This window comes from Sorex fumeus, unplaced genomic scaffold (genome assembly GCF_029834395.1).
Source record: "Sorex fumeus unplaced genomic scaffold, SorFum_2.1 ptg000065l, whole genome shotgun sequence".
Lineage (NCBI taxonomy): Eukaryota > Metazoa > Chordata > Mammalia > Eulipotyphla > Soricidae > Sorex > Sorex fumeus.
The window spans coordinates 4,552,094-4,571,832 of record NW_026606122.1 but is presented as its reverse complement, the minus strand read 5'-3'; the positions used below and the strand labels follow the sequence as shown (position 1 = coordinate 4,571,832).

The following is a 19,739-nucleotide window of genomic DNA, read 5'->3' as shown; positions in this document are numbered from 1 at the left end:
CCATCCCCAGATTCCACCCCAGGACTACAAATGGACAGCCCTTCCATCCAAGAGAAACCACAGATGCGCTGTCCCAGACAGACCCACGCAGACATGTACTTCTCTTGGAAACAGACACAAACTGTCAGAGAGGAGAGTCCCACATTCAGTCACCATCTGACACACCTGGAAATGAGCCCTGGTCACACACATGACTAGACACTGAGATCTACATGAAGACTCAAACTATTCAGGCACATAAGAGACAACATCCAGAAAGCAGGGAACAAACATGGACTCGCCAATAATTTATATGCCCCAGATAAGAGGGTCTACTGTAAGGCTGTCAGGTCTTGGAAAGGGTGCCGGTATCAGAGATGCAGCAGTATGTCAGGGACGTGGTTCCATCCATTAGTGAAAAGAATGGTTCCTGGAGAAGGAATCAAAGACACAAATGGAAATGAAAGGGGCCCCACAGAGCTTCTCAGTTACCATCTACCCATCCTGAAAGACAAGGTTGATGGCTTGAGACAGAAGACATGCCAATTTCAGGCAGAGGACAAATGGCAGAGAAACTTCAACATGAGGGTACTCAATGCCACGTGCTGAATCTGAGTCTGTCAAACGCAGCAGCTCAAGTCCAAGTGACCTCAAACACTCTTGAAAGCTTACCACCAGAAAGAATGTAAAGTCACAGACACGGGTCACCCAGTATACACATGTGACAGTTGCAACTCATATAGAACATGCTCTGACCAAGACCACATCACTAGAAAAAGTGGAGAGAGGTTTCAAACCAACACTCCAACATACATACTTGACCAGTGGATTCCAGAGTGACTCCACACACCATTCAACAGCCTCACCTGTAGAGACTACTATATACCCTTCTACAGGGGACCTTGCTATTGAGGCACAGCACAAAGGGCACTTGACACAACCTGAGACAGAACATCTTTCTCTTGCCTTGTCTTAGGAGTCAGAGGACCAGGGATAGGGACAGCGAAGAGAGTTCCTAACTGTTCCTTGGCTTCTAAACACCAGAGGGGGTGGTCCCTCCACTCACTTGCACTGAGATCACGGTGTGCTCATTCTCCTTTCCAAAGCATTTGCTCATCAATGATCCAACAGAAACAGCAACCATTTTACGGGGTGAGACAGGAAGCAGATTAGTTGGCAGTTATACCTTTGTTTCAAGACCAGTACTCTGCTTCCATTACACCCCAGAAAACAGGGCAGGGTGGATTCTATGCTGCATATTCCCCAAGGCAGTGGCAATAGGCAGAAACGGAGCTTTCCTGGTGACAGCAGGTTCCAGAAGGTTGGAGAACAAGCAATGACTCATATATCAACAAACTCTGAATCCCCAGACAGACCTTACTGCAGGGAACGTGGCTCTCATAGTTGAACCCAAGACACACACAATTGCCAATTCTACCCAAAGGCCATCCCACCCCCTGTCCCAGACAGAACAGAGGCGCTCAGGGGAAACTGACATTTGGTTTTATTGTGCCAAGGACATTACAGACGGTGGATCTTGTCAACACCTGCAGGGAACAGGTGCCCCATCTGCCGAGGCTGCTCCCACTCCCCACACTCAAATCCAGGGCGGTGGCCATGATCCTCAGAGATGCCCCCCACCCCAAGACTCCAGCGAGACTGGTGGTGGTGGTGGAAGCAAAAGGAATGCAGCGAGGTCAGAGTCTCATTGTCCAAAGCCCATGTGATACCTGCCCCCTGCCCAGCCCCCCACCCCCCACCCCCAGTCACTCTCAACCCTACCCACACCTCCGGAGAGTGGGAGGTCAGAGACAGCAACCACAACTCTGTGTTGTCTCTGGGCCCCATGGACTGTCTGCAGCCAAACCAGAGAGAGAATTGTCACCCTCACCGAGCCAGTGCTGTTGCCTACATCGTTTTGTGGTAAGTTGATTTTGTAAGATAAAAGTATATTTAGTAAACCAAAAAAATTCAACAATGAAGGCTCAGACATTCTTGGGATATTAGGAAGACGAATTTCCCACCTGCTTCCTTCCACCTCTCTGGGAAAATGTGTAATTGGGATAACAAACTTGTTTGATTTGGGAAGAAAGGGGGTACAAGGAGGCTTTCCTCTGTCTCTCTCCTGGGGTTACCCGCTGCCAGCTGGTTTGTCTCTGTGTGCCTCTTGCCTACCTTCGGCACCCTTGCCCAAGTCCCCTGTGGAATGCAGGGATGTTGCTGTGCAGGGGGCAACAGGGCACGTCAGCTGGCGCAGAGACACATGATGGTGGTGGCAGCGATGAGAGGGCGCAGAGGTGAGTCAGCCAGAGGGAGATGGGGGGAAAAGAGAGGAGGGAGAAGGAAGAAAGCCAAAGAAAGGGAGGGTGGCACCAGAGAGCAAAGTGGCGGGGTTTGGGAGATGGGTCTCCAGTCTCTGGGTCACCATCAACTCTTGTCTGGGGGTGGGTCTCTGTGCATTTTGTTTTTCTTCATACTGTCTAGGTATTCTTGTTGGGACACTGCCAGCACCGATGCCAGGATCTCATCATCATCCCAGTCATTCAGACCTGCTGGGCGAGAAAAGGGGTAATGAGACACTCTCCAGAAGCCTTCTCGCCCGTCCCTGACCCTGAGCTCCGCACAAACCCATTCCGGACAAGGCCATCCAGGCCTGTCTCTCTATGGCGACTCCAGCTCCACTAGGCCTACACAACATCACTCACGAGTCCCTCTGAGGCAGCTCCCTTGGGTCTGAAAACAATCCTTTTCATTAAGAAATACCCAGAAGTTCTAGAAGTCCCCTCTTAGGACTTTCCAACTCTCCCCAACTCCTAGCTGGGCCTGGGCCCTAAGGACAGAGGTGGCTTACCAAAGGCCGACGGGGACATCTGCTGAATGAGGGCCCGGCATTCCAGAGCAGGGTAGAGGGACACAAGGGGGGAAGAGGCCCGGTCGGCCCCTGCTGAGAACTGGCTGCTTGTACCTGTGGTAGACCAACAGTTAGACAAAGACAGGGCCCCAACAGCTTGAGACCAGTATCCTCCCCCACCAGTACATCACCGACCTGGTGCACAGGGTGAAGGAGGTTTGGCAAGAGCTAAAACAGTGCCTGGAGAAGGGGGCTTGATGCCCAGCTCGGTGTGCAGCTCTGGGTGCTCCGGTGATGAGGCTGAGCTCCGCTGCCGTGGAGACCGGCTGGTCCACTCCTCCAAGCCACTGGAGGCTGCTGCTGTGGCAGAACTGCACGTGGCGCTGGCTTTTCGAGGCTGAGATAAAGGAGGCAGTCAGGACCAGCTCCAACCCCAAGAGCCTCTACCTGAGTCCCCATCCTTCACATGTCAGACCACAGCACGGTGGTCAGTTCCTTAACTCCATCAGGTCCCAGAAGCCAATCTGCCTGGAAACTTACCTCATCTGCAAAAATGATCCAGAAGCCATCACCTGACCCCTGCCTTGCCAGCACTGTTGGTCTCTGTGGCCACCATGACGGCCTACTCATCATTGGTACCCTAGAATTCATTCTGCACTCAACATCAAGGAGGACTCTATTACACCCTAGGTCATATTATTTTCTCTTCTCACAAATGTGCCTCCACTTCCTCATTCAGAGGCAAAGAAGTCCTTCAAGCGGCCCAAAACCCCCTCCCCAATTCAGCCCACCAGCTCAAAAACTCATCTACTCCACATTCTACTCGGCCATGCAGGCCTGAGTTGGTCTGGGATTACCTAGTGTGTCACCTTAGGGCCTTCCAGCAGACCATCTGCCTCCCTCACCTTCAGCTAGGGACTACTCAAATGTCACTCCTCCTAAGCCTACCCTGAGAGCACAATACCTAATGTTGGGAAGTAACAGCCCATTCAAGCCTATTTACTTCTCTGTTGTTTTTTGTTTTGAGCCACACCCAGTGGTGTTCAGGGCTTATTCTGCACTTACTTCAGTGCTCAGCTCTGCATTCAGGAATCACTCCTGGCAGGGCTCAGGAAACCATATGGGACATCAAGGACTGAACGCAAATTGACCACATACAAGGAAAGTGTACTGTCTCTCCAGCCCCTCTCAAGTTTTCATCCATAGCACCTTTCAAATAATCCACCTTTCTCATTCCACTTTACAAAAAATGTCAGCATCATGAGGACTGGGATCTGGGGCTTCCAGGGTCACCAATGAACCCCAAACATAAACAACAGTACCTGACCCAGACCTGCAGCAAGTAATTATTGAATAACTCAAGTCCTGCCTGCATCTACAATCAGTCCAAACTCCTTGCTGATTCCTCAACTGCCTGGAAACCTGCCAGATCCCATCCGTGCCCTAAGAATTCAACTTCCTTCCATGAAGACTAAGCGGAGCCCTCCTTTCCACAGCTCCCTAATCAGGTTCAAGAACCCCACTGACTTATCATCTGTCTCCCTCCCTGCAGAGATGGGGTCACTGCAGCTGAAGTGGGCTAAACCTTGTTTTTTTAGGGGTGGTTGTTATTTAGGCCACACCAGGCAATGCCCAGGGATTACACCTGGCTCTGCACACAGGAATTATTCCTGTCTGTGCTCTAGGGACCATATGGGATGCTAGGGATTGAACGCAGGTCCACCACATGCAAGACAAACATCCTACCCACTATACTATCAATCAGGCCACTAGACCTTATTTTATATTCTTAGCATAGTCTGACACATAGGGTCATTTCAAGAAAAGTTTGTCCCTAGAAACTCTCCATTCATGCCACACACGACCACCAAATGCTGCTCCCCGTGGCGCCTTCAGAACTCAATCTGCACTCGATCATTGTATAACTGAAACCTAAGCACGGAAGTTTGTAAGTCTACAACTGCACCTCATGGTGTAATAAAAAAAATTTTAAAAACTAATAAAAAAACTCAATCTGCAGCTGTTTTATACAGTTTTAAAGCACAGTACCAAAACTATGGCTGGGGATTGGGGGTATACAGCAGGGCTGGAAGCTGCCTCCCCACCCCAGATGCCAAAACCACTGAACTTTTCCTCCTGCCAGTTTCAGAAGCACAGCACAGAAAATAATGGGTTCTCAGCCAGACCAGTGGCAGAACGCAGGACCCACCTGGCTGGGACCGCGGACCTGGCGGGCCTGTTTCTCCTGATCCCTCAGCCACTGCAAGTAGGATTCCCGTGCCACCTGCTCCTCGATGGCCTCGTTTGTGGCTTCCCAGTCTGTGGCCCTCTTCTTGTCTTCTAGCATCTGCTGCTCAATCCATGACTCCTCTGATGTCTTTATGGCATTCTTCATTAGTGACTGCTCTGCAAACTGCAAGGGTGGAGCACTGAACAGAGATGTAGGGTGGCACTCTGAACTCTGGTCAAGAACCGACATGGGCTCAGGGAGGTGGACCCAGAAGTCCAGAAGAGAGTAGACAAGGAAGCAGGTATTCTGAATAAGCAACCTGCCAGGACAGTCATTCCAAACTCCTATGTACAGAAATCTTGCTGTTCCCAACCCTAAAAAAAAGTCCCCCAAAAATCAATTTTCTAAATGGGCAAAAAAAAAACCACATAATTCTTCAAGATAAACAGCAAATAAGAACAAAGAAAAAGTATTTATCATAATCCGTCACTAGGTAACTTCAAATTAAAATACCCATGAAGGACTTTCAAATTGGAAACAAACATCGGTTTTAACTTTAGCTTAATATTATTATAGGTGGTTAGATATAAAAATAATTCTAGAAATATGTAGCTATACAGCTCAAGTTACACAAATATTTATCTCTTTATTCAGTTAAAAGACCTAAAGAGGATCAAGAACACACCAGCAGCAAGAAGAACATCAAGTACCCAAATCTTGATTTCTAGTAACAGTCTCCAACAAAGAAATCGAATGGGCACAAAGAATGGTTCGGTGGCTAAAAGATCTCCCTGCACACATGAGGCCCTAAGTTCAATGCTTAGTATCGCCTGCATGCAATGAGTGCAATCCGGGCATCTCTACTATCTGGGACCACCCAGCACTACAAGGGAGTGTGTGATCTCCAGAGTACCAAAACCAGTGAGGTGTGTGCTAGACCTGAGGCCAGGAGCGTGAGTCTCAGTGAGCATGTGCATGAGCATGTTAGAGACCTCTGGCAAGCACTACAACTAAACCCTGGGGAGCATCACAACTAAGTGTATTTGAGCCCTGGCCATTGTAACAATTGCAATAAAGAGATACGTAGAAGCAGTGTTACAAAGCTAAATAGCAAAGCTCAGAAAAAAGAAGTAAAGACTCTTAGAGAAATGGTTTGTTGTTGGACTGAATCAGGAAATAAAGGAAATAAGAGTCTAGGGGATGGAGTGATAGAATAGCAAGTAAGGCACTTACCTTGCACATGGCTGACATGGATTTAGTTCCCAGCATCCCATATGGTCCCCTGAGCCCACCAGGAGTGACTGCTGAGTGCAGAGCCAGGAGTAACCCCTGAGCACCACTGGGCGTTGCCTCCCCCCCCCCCCCCCCAAAAAAAAATAAAACAAGGAAACAAGAGTCTAGAGTACCTGGCAGTGCCAGTTAGTGAGGAAAAACTCAAATTCCAACAAAAAATGAGCAAAAAACAGTACCAATGCAATGCTGAGGTTGTATCAAAAAGACACGGGAATCAACTAAGAGAGCTCTGTATAGCCAAAACTTAAATCATTTGAGCATCAACTTTTTAAAAAAATAGTACTAGATTATAATTGAAAGTATAGGAGAAACCTTTAAATACACATTGATAAAAAGTAAATTAGTAGGAGGAAAAAAAGCAAATCTCCTTGGGAGAGAATGACTAATTTTTATGTAGATATTCTGGTCTTTAAGGGGATGCAACCTAACCTTCATTTTTCTTTCTTACAATTTTTATTTAGCTCAGGTGATAGTTAGAATAGTGTGAACATTTATGGTTCTGATACACAACAACTTACTGCACCTTCACCACCATCGAAGTCCTCCCACACTGTCCCTCTTCCATAATACTTAGGGTGTTACTATACAATACCACATCCACCATTTGCCCCAGGTCCCCTCCTTCCAAGACACCCCCAGCACCCTCAGATCACAGTTCTATTGACCATTATCTCATGACTCTCCCCTTGAGTATGGATTATAGTGAATTCTTTCTCCTATTCATGTTATTTGGGCCACATCTAAAGGTGCCCAGGATCTAGTCCCAGCTTAGAACTTGAGAGTCAGTCTCTGTGGTGTGCAGGAAACCACAGGGTGCCAGGAATCACACCAAGACCTCCTACAGGCAAAGCATGCATTCAAATCTCTTGAAATATATCCTCCCAGCCCCAACAGTGACTTCTTTCTAAACAGTACCATATGGAAAGAGTAATTTTCCAGTAGAGAAAATCTGACAAGCACTACTTCTGCCAGATGATCACCATCAACATCATAATCATAAATCAAGTTCACAATATATACTGTTGACATGGTAAGAATGGCATTTTATCATTCTATTTTCCTCTCTATAACCTATAACCCCAATCAAATCATGAGAAAAGCAATCCAAGAGAAAGAAGCATCCTTAAAACTGTCAAGGTCACAGACAATATGAAAATTTGAGGAACTGTTCCAAACAACGGTGCCTGAAGATACAAGGTGACTTTAGTTAATAATCTATCAGTACTAGCTTGCATCATAAGATACACATCACAGTCATCTGTGATGTTAACAATCAAACTCTGTACAGAGGAGAATATTTGGGAATTCTGTACTATCTTCTTCGTTTTTCTGTTAATCTAAAATGATTCTAAATTCTTCCTGACTGCCATAAGAAAGTCAACTGCCAAGAAGGGCTGGATCTCTCACTCTGTAGCAAAGAAAGTCTTTCTGAGGGAAAACTTCTCTAAACAATTAAGTCTGTGTGTTTAAAAAAAACATAAAACAGTTCTTTTTAAAAAAAAATAAAAAGGAAAAAGGACCCAAGCGGACAGTACTGTGAGTAGGGCATTTGCCTTGCATACAGCCAGCCCAGGTTGGGTTCTCAATACCCGATAGAGTCCCCTGAATCCATCAGGAGTAATCCCTGAGGGCAGAGCCAGGAGTAAGCCCCAAGCACAGCAGATGTGGCCAAAAAACAAATTTTAAAAACTCTGAAGAGTCAAAATAAATAAACAATCATAAATGAACAATCACAGCACAAAAGTCATGTATGACTCTTAAATGTAGTTTTACAGTAAATAAGTCATTCCGGAAACAAAACTGCATATGGCATGAATATAATTATAAGTCATTCTAGACAAGGCAAAATTCTAGAGTCAAATACAAATACAGGGACATTCAGAGAAACATAGCCAAGAGGAGCCAAAGGAAATAAGACAACTACAAATAGAGTCACTATGAAAAAACTGAGGTAATTCACTTAAAGTATGGTCTTTAGTTAATATGACAATACAGTTTCATCAGTTGTGACATATGTTCTAGGCTAAAAACATTCATCATGGTAGGGTAAAAGAGAATTCTCAAATTATAGTCATTCTACACATTAAAATGGTTCTAAAATTAAATGTTTATTTTAAAAACAAAAGGAAAAAACTCAGAGAGTTTGCAGGCATACGTGTGTTTCCTAAAATGAAACAGGAGCACTTTCTGTTTATAGGAAGTGAAAGTTGAATAAAAGATAGCAAAATCCCCAGAAGACAAGTGTTTCTGAAGAGAGAATGACAATCTGTCATTTTTAGAGTATGCTAGGAAAAGGCTCTGTCACCTCCTGAGCACCTACTCAGCACCAGGCCAATGTTAGGCACTTTCTGTGCCCACCAAACTGAGAGCCCAGACTACTTGTACAATCTGGGCAAATGCCCTATAGCCAATTAAAGGTGGGTGGGACCAATAATTTCTGTTTGGGAGGATACATGTAGGTCCACTAACATCCCAGCAGCCAAATGTGATTTCATATTATAAACTGCGAATCCTCTTGGCACAAAGATGGGCTAATCAGCTCAAACAGGCAAAATACCATCGCAAAATGAGCCTGGAGTGGTGGATCACTGATGCAACAGAGGTAAGAACTCGGGGCAACTCAAAGAGGAGACAGGGTAATTTTGCAGGCTAGAACTGAAACACCCATCTCCCCAGTCAACAGAGATTTCTGGATTCTATACCTATCAAACACATGGGCATGGGGACCCACTTACCCCTGGTTTGAAAGATGGCAGGCCCAGTCCCACACCAATGGTAGCCTTGTTGGGATTCACCACTGAATTGTAGTGAATATTCCGATGGTAACTAACCCGGATGGGCTCATCCTCATTTTGATGGATCCCATGGAATGTGTTGATGGGCTCTGTGGAGAGAGAAAAGAGAGCATGCACAGTGGATGAGTCAGAGCAGGCTCACTGCAGATACAGTCCGCATGTCACACACCACAGAAGTACCTGTGCTGTACTGGTAAACCTCCACAGGCCGGTTGTACATCTCCGCCATGGCTTGCATCTCGATGTGGTTCCCGTGGCAGTTGTTTTTCCGCTTCCGATTGATGTAGGTGGTGAAGTCCTCTGTGACGTAGTTGGAGAAGTAGTCAGCATTCTTCATCTACAGAACAGATTCAGGTCAGTATCTGTGTGGAAAGGAAAGCCCACATTCCACTCTCTCCCCCAAAGCCTCTGAAAGATCTCACCAGATAGTCCATGCAGTGTTTCCGTACAACCTCATGCATGTCCTGGTCTCCATACACCTGATCAGCTGTGGGGAAGAGGAGAAGCTAGGGTCAGGGCTGATACAAGAAGAAGTCCAAGTCATGAAACAGCGTTGGGAATTGGTTGGGCGACAGTGGGCCAATGGAAATTCCCTTTCATGCCCCAAGTCTGAACGGACAGTTCTTGGCCGTGGGGGCTAGAATGGCGTCATGGAACAAAAAACAAAACGGATAGGTTGGGATAATTATTAAAACGGAGAGTGCAGGTGTCAGGGACACACAACCACAGGCCTCTCACACAAATGAGAGGACTGATGATTGTCTTTGCATAGGACTTTCCCTGCCACTCAGATAAGTCAATAAACATTTGACTATGTGGCCCCAAAACCACAAATCCCCCATTGCCCCCATCCCCTCACTTTTGAGGAAACAGAGACTTGGGGAGATATTGTGCCTTGACCAGGGACACAGGGAAAGTCGGTCTGTGACAGTCGACTCCAAAATTCCATTTTCTTAAGTTTCCAGGAGTATGGCCTTTGTAAGTTTTTTTTAATAAAAAAATGGGTTCTGAGCCCAGGCAGAGTAATGAGCAAAATGACCAGAAGAGGTGACCAAATGTTCTGCATCTCATAGGCCTTTACACATAAAATGCTGAATAATACCTGGCAGGCCACTGAGGAGACTACTGGGTGGCAAGTGACGAGCGCTGGGCTTGGAACAGACCAGTCACTTGGTAAATCACAGTCCCTGCCCCCAGAGTGAGGCCTGAGTGGGGGGTCACTGCTAAGGTAACCGAGCGAGGAAGATCTTGCCCCTGCCAGGAAGCAGCAGACCAATGAGAGAGAGAAGACACAGATGCACCTCACTTAAACTAACTCAAGCAAGGCGGCCTGTGAGCCAAATGCTTCAGACGTCACGGGGTTTGGTCAAAGCAAGAACCAGTATCCGTCTGCCTCACTTGAGGACCTTCGCACAGGCTGTTTCCCTCTATTCAGGTTGTTCTTTTGTGCTTTTTGGCTGCCTACCTGTCCAACAAGAAAGTGTTCTGTACTCTGTTCCCACATATCCCACCCTAGGCACCACTATCAGCAAATTCATTTTAAGTGCATTGGCTTCACCTGCCAGAGAACGGGGAGCTGGTGATGAGGGCAGCTCACAGCCAAGCCCTGGCCCAGCTTGGGATCCAATCATTGTGGGAAAGTGACAGCAGTGCCAAGTGGAGGGAGGCATGGGGAGGGGTGCAGGGAGACTTCTCCCTGGAAAATTCAAACAAGCTTGAAGATCCATGCCCGAGGTACACTGGCTAACATGAAGAGGGGATTTCCCTTGGTTTCCCCAGAGGACCATTTAGTTCTGCAGGGATCTCCCTGGGGCCCCGGGGTAGGGGCAGGTCCCTCGGGGAACAACACCCTCCAGGGAACACCAGTCTACCTCTATGAAGAGGCATCTCTTGGTGGCTTTTGGTGCTCCCAGCCCACTCTGCAGGTTCTGTGAGATGAGAAAAAGGCTGGGCTGAGTTAGAAAATAGGGTCCATGCCTGTCTCAAATCTTCTTGGACGGACAGGATATGCAAGAGGTCCAAGGAAGTGGGAGAATGCGGGTGTAAAGGCAGGAAGGGGTAGCCCCTTCACCGATGTAAACAAGGATGTGGGTTCTGTGGCCAAGTTCCCCCTCTCCCCATCAGCACTTCCAGCAAGTCACGTGCCCAGTGCACAGGCTGGGGGCCCCCTGCGGCTGCCTTTCTTAGAATCAAGGACCACAGAGCCCGCTGTGGCTGCAAAAGCTGCCTGGGGAGCTATTTATGTAGCACTAGTTTAGGATGCCAACCAGGAGGCAGCACTGTCAGCAGGTGCAGTTAACAGGAAGTGAAATGGGAGCAAAGGGGTTAAACATGGGTTGACCCAAGGGTGGACTGGCCCTTCCAGGCCTGATGGATAAGTCTGCCTGTGCCAGAGACCTGCAGCACAAAAAAGGGAGTAGTAGGGAGGCTAGGCACAGGGAAGGAGCTGTGGGAGAACCCCATGAGGGTCCCAGTCCCCAGTCACTGACCTCTTGGCCTGGCAGGAAGGCTCTGCTGCCTTCTACTGTGTGGCATTGGACAAAGCCTTTAATAACCTCTCGAGGCTGCAATGTCCTCACCCAGAGAGTAGACACAGTAAGTCTTCTTCCTCTCACAGGCGCCGTCAACATTACAGGCGCTGCTTTGCCAAACACCTGAGGCATAGGCTATGTGTTCAAAAAACGGGGGAGGGGAGGGTGATATGAGAATGATGACTCCTTCAGCGAGCTAGCCCCCCCCCCACCCCCGTCCATCCATCAGCTGGCATGGCACCGGAACTGCTTCTTGAGCCCTTCCTCATTTCTGTTGCACTTCCTCAGCCTGAGGAAAGCCCCATATAGGGCACCCAGTCTGCACTCCTCATGCAAACAATAATGACAGGCACTGTCTGCCTTTAGCGAACCCTGAGATCGACAGACCTACCTTCTTCTGTGCCCCAAATTCAAATCTTCAGCAACCCAACTGACATCAAAGTCCTACCAACAGGAATCTTCAGAGTGAATTAGTATGACCATCTCTACTCATCCACAAAACAGGAACCATCACCAGCTCTCCTCAAGTCTAAGATGCACCGAGCGGTAATGTAGGGCAGTACCACTGTGGATTGATTTCACCTTCCCAAAATGCGTTCTAGTTTGGGGATTACGCATGTGAAAGCAAATCTCTGAAGCAATGAAACAGCAATAGTCCATTCCCCATCACCACCACCAAGGGAGAGAGATAAGAGAGGAAAAACATATCAAACAAGGAAAAGAACAGAGGAAGTCTTCAATAGAAAGTGCTTTTCTGACATTGCTAATCCCATCCCAGACCTCCAGACAGTCCTCCTCCTCAAGGAGGGTTGGCACAAGGGACTAGGGCCCAGGCTGGACTTCCCGAAGGTTGGGGGGCTGAAAGGGCTTACTAGACCTACAAAACTAGGGGAATTCAGAGAACGTGTTTTGATAGAAACTGAAACTTCTCCCCTTGCTGACACTGCACTTGTGGGCAAGCTGCACCTGTCATCCCCTCCCTGAGTCCAGCTGGAAGGTAGTCCCCAACTATCTCACCTCTGTCCCCAACCCAAACAGACCTGGGCACCCTCTCAATACAATAAATGCTACTGGAGTTCCAGCAAAGGCTTTTTACATTCAACTGGTTCCACTTTCACTAAAACCAAATTCAATCCCCCCAACCCTCAGCACAAGAGGTATCCAGAGGTACAGTGATGAGGCACAACTGGTCCAAGACCCCACATTTGGGAAGGTAAAGGGGCAGTCAGGATCTTCAGGGGCTACCAGAGACTTCCAAGTACTGATGTCCCTGGTGGCATTTCCCTACCCGCCTTCAGCCCACTCTCATCGTAGCCACCCGAATCCTGGAACCAGGCCTTGTCCTGCCTGCCTCAGTTTCCCAGCAGTGCAAGCAGGAATCCTCAAGTACCCAGGATAAGCCTGAGAGTGGGCCGAGATGACAGATACTGAGGGGGTTGCACCTCTCGCTAGGACCAAAGGCTCATCTCCCCCGTCCATTTCTGCCCTTTCTCATAGTGCCCATGTGAGCACAGAGTGAGCAGATCCCACCAACGATGTTCTCCAAGGTTAAAACTCAAACTACTATTGGGACCAGAGCGATAGTACAGCAGGTAGGGCATTTGCCTTGCACACAGCTGACCCGGGTTTGATCCCCGGCATCCCATATGGTCCCCCAAGCACCACCAGGAGTAATTCCTGAGTGCAAAGCCAGGAGTAACCCCTGAGCATTGCTGGGTGTGATTCCCCCCCTCAAAAAAAAACCTCAAACTACTGCAGTCAGGGAGTAGACACCTAAGCTCTAAGGAGGAAAAACTAAAGGCTTGAGAGGATGTCAGGCTCTACAAAGTGAGGTCCCCACCTTTTTTCTAGTCTTTGCTGGGAGTTCACCAGAGGAAGGCAAGTCCACTGCTCCAACAGACTCACCTTTCCCGTCTTCCCTGCTGTCTGGAAGAATGCCCCAAACCTCTGCTATCCTGTCACTTGATTGCCTGTTCTCTAAAATTCAGCCACTATTTGCCCAGGAGTTAGGTAGAGAAGCAAGTCCAGAGGGCTTGAACTAACAAAGGAGTTGAAGTATAGAGCCACACCGTTCAGAGGTACCTGAAACTCTTCCTGCCAGGCTGCTGCAGCAGCTGCTGCCTGGCCGCCAGCCTGCCTGCTATAAGAGCCACATCAAGTTCTGCTGAGGACAAAAAAAGGAAGTTTGGGGTCTGCAGGGATTCAAAAAAACTAACCACACAAATGTGTATATACACAGCAGCTGAGGGAGACAGAATCTGGTCCACTCCCCACTTCCGTCCTGATCCAGTGGGGACTTCTGGCCCCAGCAGAGGAGATGAGCCAAGAAAAAAGGCCTCAACTTGCTGTAAAATAAGAGCTGCAGTGGAGCTGGAGTGATAGTACAGCGAGTAGGGTCTTTGCCTTGCACACGGCCTACCTGGATTCAATCCCCAGCATCCCATATAGTCCCCCAAGCACCACCAGGAGTAATTCCTGAGTGCAGAGCCAGGAGTAACCCCTGAGTATCACTGGGTGTGACCCAAAAAGCAAAAACAAACAAAATAAGAGCTGCAGTGGGACCTGACCAGTGGCCCCCCGTGGCTCACCCTGGGAGACAGCAGTCTTTGAGAGACCTGTTGCTTTACTCAGTGAAAGCCAGAGAAAGGCCAAGAAAAGCTGGCATACATGGTGGCTATGGAAATCTCCTGGCCATGTGACCGAGATAACGGAGTCCAACCTCTCTCTCTCGTAGCCTCACTGTGCCCATTTATGAAATAGCTAAAATGGATCCAAGATCCATCCCTCCAAGTGCTGACAGATTGTGCTCCCAAACCAAAAGGCTCAAAGGAGGAGGTTGCACTATTGTTGAGAGGGCAGCAGTTCTAACAGGTACAGCCACAGTGGCTTCCCAGGGCCCAGGCAGACATTTGCAAGTGCAGCCCGCACTTTGCCCTAGGAGGCCAGTGCCAGGGCCAGGGCCAGGACCAGAGGTTTTTGCTGAGTCAAAACCACATGGGGAGTGGAAGGGAAGGAGAAATGCAGACTCATGTTTCCAAGAGGATGTTATCTGAGCAGAGCAGGGCCGGGAGGGCCACAGGCTCCTTCTTGCACTCCACCCAAGCCTCCAATGATGCTCAGAAGCAGCAACAGGGCTGATGAAATAAAGAAGACACAAGCTGCACTCTGGCTCATACCAGGTACAGCCAAAGCTCAGCAGCAAACAGAAAGCCACCTTTCTTGGGGTTCCTAAGTACAGGGTTATAGACTCTACTCCAAGCTAGAGGAAGTAAAACCCAGAGAAGAAAGGTTACAGAGGGAGGCTAACAACAAAGCTAAGAAGGGAGGGCTTTCCTATGATCACAGAAAGAATGTGGACTTGGGGCAGTTCTGGTTTCACACCAGCTCTGCCACTAATGATCCTTAGCACATTACTTTGCATTTCTGAGCTTCAGTGTTCTTGCCTTATCTCATGGAATAACGAGCCCCACTTTGCAGGTAAAATGGACAACCAGTTGAACATCTCGTAAACAGTAGGGGTCAAGGATGGACAGTGTGCTCTCTGTGTCTGCCACGACCACTCTCCTTCCTCTGTTCAAAGTGCCTGTCGGCCTCATGGCCCAGGGCCACCTATCTGTCAGGACTAGACTGAGAGGGGAAATATAGCAAAAATAACTAGGGGACACAGGTCCTCTGCATTCTGTCCTGGAGAAACTTCAAGGTGAGGCCTAGAGACCCAGGGACATTGTAGTTCTGAACAATGGCAGGGGCTCCTAAGGTATTCAGTAGAAAAGTCAAGGGCAGTGCTGGCAGGGGAAACACACAGCTGCGGCAGTGATAAGGAAAGGCTTTCTGTAAGTTCAGGCTCCCAACCAGAAGACCAATGCAGAGAAGGGTCACAGGGTGCTTGGGAGGAATGGCTTGAGAGAGATACAAAATATACTAGAGATAAATACATATACTGTTCCAAGGCCACTGCAGAAGCAGATTCACACGAGACCCAAGGTCTGCCTCACAGGCTTCAGAGGCCCAGCTGCACTCTCTGACCTTCAACCCAGCAGCAGTCATGCTCACTCCACAATCCACCTCGTGTCTCAACCCAAGACCTGACTCCTACAAGCTTCAACTGATAACTCCTTTGCCTTCTTCTGGTCCAAGATGCCCCCAAAGTTCAGTGCCTTTTCTGGAAAAGGTCCCAGAGAGAAGAGGATTTGAGCTGTAGGAGTTGGAGGGCAGATATTTTTCCATTTCCCAAACATATAACAGGACTGCTCACCTCACCAAAATTTCACCCATTCAACAAACATTTGTCACTCTGAGACACCATGGAGAGTAATATTCAGGCATTACCAATGCTATTATTGTTCCACGAGGGCCTATTACATGGGAGATAGTCCTGGGATTTACGCAAGTACACTCACTTAACTGTCAAACCCTGGATCTTATCTAGTCTCAATTAATAGAGGAACAGGGTCAATCAAAACAAACACTTGCCCAAGGTCACAGGGAGAATCAGGGGCGTGGCCAGAAGCAGGAGCTGAGTCTGTTTAGCCCACAGCCGACCAGACTGAGACAATAGCAGCCCCAGGTAGGATTTGGGGGCAATTCAGAATCTACACATCATTTCATAGTGATGGGGGAGTTGGGGAGGTGGACATTGAAGTGAAGGTGATCAAAGCGCTGAGTCAAGACCAGCACTAAAAGATGGGGTTTATGACAGACAGCTCAAAGGTCCTATCATAGGGCACTTTTCATAAGTAGGTACCAGAGCCCCAAAGTGAGGATCATGGTCAGGACACAATCCAAACTTTCCTAAATACAAATAGGACCTCATAATTAATTTGTCGACTCAGAGCCAAAGGGGTCTCCAAGACTGAATTCAGACTGGTCCATAGATGATAGTGAGAAAGTACTAATTATGTTAAGTGTGATAATGAAACATTGATTATGTTTTTAAAAAGAGAGAAAGAAACCTTATCTGACAAGAAAACATATAAAACTGTCGTGAATGACAAACTCCAAAATCTGGGTTTTGCTTTAACAACATTATCTCAGGGAAGTGAAAAAGAGTGGGCAGAGTAGCAGGGACATAAGCACAGCCATGTGTTAATGGCTATTTTGAAGATGGATGATGGAGACAAGAGGGTTCACTATTTTGGGGGGTATGTTTTGAAAAAGAACCCGGGGTAACTGCAGCAGCCTGGTTAGGAACACAGGCCTCAGACTAACCTAAGTCAGATATGAAGCTCCACCTGCACCACGAACTAGCTGACCCTGGGCAAGTCACACCCCTATCTGTCACTCTTCTCACCTGTCAAATAGAAGCACCACTAGGGCCTACACTTCCCCTAAATGGGAGAGAATTCCAAAAGTTTTCAACTCCAGTCAGAACAGAACCATCTATCCCGAAGTAATACCGTGTTCATTGTCACGAGCACTGTTGCCGCCATTCCTCTCACAGCACCACAATGCCTCAGGACTTAGGACTTTAACCTGGGGCCTCATGTCCCCAAAAGACCAGCTAACTCTACCCCCCAACTCTCAGGGGTTCTCCTGGCAACTGAGACACAACTCAGGGGCAGCCCTAGGCCCTTGAGGGCTGAGGCAGAGACTCACCTACAGCCCGGAAGAGACAGGCGCCGTCCTCCTTCATCTGCTTGATGATGAAGCCCTTCTTGTCCCTCAGGGCCTTTTCAAACCAATGCTCCTGCTGAAGGAAGACGTGGGGGTCAGCAACAGGAAGGGCCTGTACCCCTCCCCAGGGCCCGGCCCTTGAATCCCCAAGGGGCCCAGCTGGTAGGCTGAGAAGGCACTGGGCAGGGGCAAGTTCTCAGTCCTGCTTGACCACTCGCACACATGACTAATTCTTTCAGGGAACCAGTCACTGTGTAAGCAGAAGACTTGCCCCCAAAGGGGCCCCAGCTGCCCTAAAGAGGTGCCACCTAAACTCTGACCCCTACTGACCAGGCTGGGAATCTGACGCTGAGTCTTTCCCCCAGTCAGCCCCAGGCCCAGACCTGACAATCACCGGAACCTGCCACTAGCTCCAGGAATATCAAAGGGTTCTTCTACCCACAGAGTGGGGGAAGAGGTTGAGGAGGGAGTTACTGGCAAAAGTCTCCATCCCAAGTCCCACATATATATCGGGAATCCTCATATATAAGGCTTGATGATGACAAATATGCTTTCATTTGCAACTGAACACCTTTAACATATACTTGTATGCATATGTATACAAACACATACACATAAAAATTGGGAAGCTATACAACAAAGCATAATCTGCCAGTGCTGATAACATGAAGGATTTTACTTCACCTTCTTCTTTACAAAAAGCATATACTCCCTTATCCCAAATTCTAAAACTCCAGCATATTTGAAAACCAAAAAAAGTCTTTAACTCATTTGGCAACCTGATCTGAACTTTATCCCACTTGCGGATGAATTCAAACAGCTTTAAGCAGCAAATATTCTGGTGTTTGATTATGGGGTGCTGCTGCAGACCACACTGGAAATGTTACATAATAGAATAGACCCCCTTATCCTTGAGAGTATGTTCCACGACCCTGCAATCAACACCTGAAAACAGCATACCAAACCCAACATATGCAACCTTTTTCCTGTAGATACATAGCTATTATAAAACTCAATACATTTGGCACAGTAAAAGAATACCAATAACTAGTAACAGTAAAACAGCAATTATAATAGCACTGTAGCACTGTCCTCCCGTTGTTCAATTTGCTTGAGTGAGCACCAGTAACTTCTCACAACAAATTGTGAGACTTTTTGTTACTGTTTTTGGCATATCGAATATATCACGGGTAGCTTGCCGGGCTTTGCCGTGCAGGCGAGATATTCTCGGTAGCTTGCCGGGCTCTCCGAGAGGAGCGGAAGAATCAAACCCAGGCTGGCTGAGTGCAAGGCAAACACCCTACCCACTGTGCTTTCACTCCAGCCCTGCAATTATAATATATCCGAAAAGTTATGCACATTATGCAAATGTGCTATGCTCTTTCTACCACAGTATATTATTGGGGGCCAGAAAGAGAGCATCGTGGAAAAGGCGCTTGCCTTGTACATGGCCAACAGTGGTTCAATCCCCAGCACCCAATATGGTCCCCCAAGTACCACCAGAAGTGGTCCCTACCCACAGAGCCAGGAATAAACCCTTGAGCATCTTATTATAGCTAAAATTTTAGACCAAGACTAACTATGGTAACTGACACCATGGATAGTAAGACCACAGATAGAGGGGAATACTCTATAAATGCCAAGGGCCTTTTCTAAATTCTGAATTTTTACCTCAGTTCCAAGCATATCTAGCCCCAAGTAAAATGAATGTATACTGATGGATGTACACTGATGTATACTCACAAATGTAAATACTGTTGGATTTAAAAAAAATGTGGGGGCTGGAGCGACAGCACAGCGGGTAGGGCATTTGCCTCGCATGCGGCCGACCCGGGTTCAATTCCCAGCATCCCATATGGTCCCCCAAGCGCCGCCAAGAGTAATTCCTGAGTGCAGAGCCAGGACTAACCCCTGAGCATCGCCAGGTGTGACCCCCCACAAAAAAAATAAAACAATGGGTCTGAAGGAATAGCGCCAGGGATAAGAGTGGCTACCTTGCAAGAATATGGTCATGAGTTCAAATCCCGCTATCTCACATGTACTGAGCTTTATCCTGGTGACTCTGCTGTCTATGATCCCCAGCGTTGCAAGCAGTTCTTGCTGCACTATACCCAGGGGTGTGAGCACCACAAAAAGAGGTACAACCCCTGGCAAGCATCACAGTTCAAAACCCTGTGGGGGGGGAGGCAGCACAGAACAATACTATAGTGGGTAAGGTAAGGCAGATGCAGGTTGGATTCCCAGCACCCCATATGGTCCCCAAGCCCGCCAGGAGTAATCACTGAGTGCAGAGCCAGGAGTAAATTGTGAGCACTACCAGGTGTGGCCCCCAAACCAAACAAAATAAAAAGACATGTGGAGACAATAGACAAGAAATGTAAACTCTGGTGATCACATTTGTCACCACCACAGTTATAATCAGTGTGTGCTTCAGCTAAGAGTACTTG

At 47.9% G+C, this 19,739-nt stretch overlaps 1 protein-coding gene across 2 annotated transcripts in view; it reads right to left on the bottom strand.

Annotated features, from left to right (window-relative positions):
* Positions 1-1,465: 1,465 nt before the first annotated feature.
* Positions 1,466-19,739, bottom strand: part of OTUD5 (OTU deubiquitinase 5) — a 31,016-nt gene continuing 12,742 nt past the window's right edge. Inside the window, exons 3-10 of one of the 2 annotated variants that reach the window (XM_056128609.1) lie at positions 17,275-17,368; positions 9,571-9,635; positions 9,329-9,485; positions 9,089-9,237; positions 5,040-5,243; positions 3,026-3,227; positions 2,831-2,944; positions 1,466-2,531 (exon numbers count right to left, since the gene is read on the bottom strand). In XM_056128609.1, coding sequence (XP_055984584.1) covers positions 2,407-2,531; positions 2,831-2,944; positions 3,026-3,227; positions 5,040-5,243; positions 9,089-9,237; positions 9,329-9,485; positions 9,571-9,635; positions 17,275-17,368 — 1,110 coding nt within the window. In that variant the 3' untranslated portion in view covers positions 1,466-2,406. The remainder of the gene's footprint in view (positions 2,532-2,830; positions 2,945-3,025; positions 3,228-5,039; positions 5,244-9,088; positions 9,238-9,328; positions 9,486-9,570; positions 9,636-17,274; positions 17,369-19,739) is intronic. The other variant, XM_056128610.1, reaches the window with a different exon arrangement.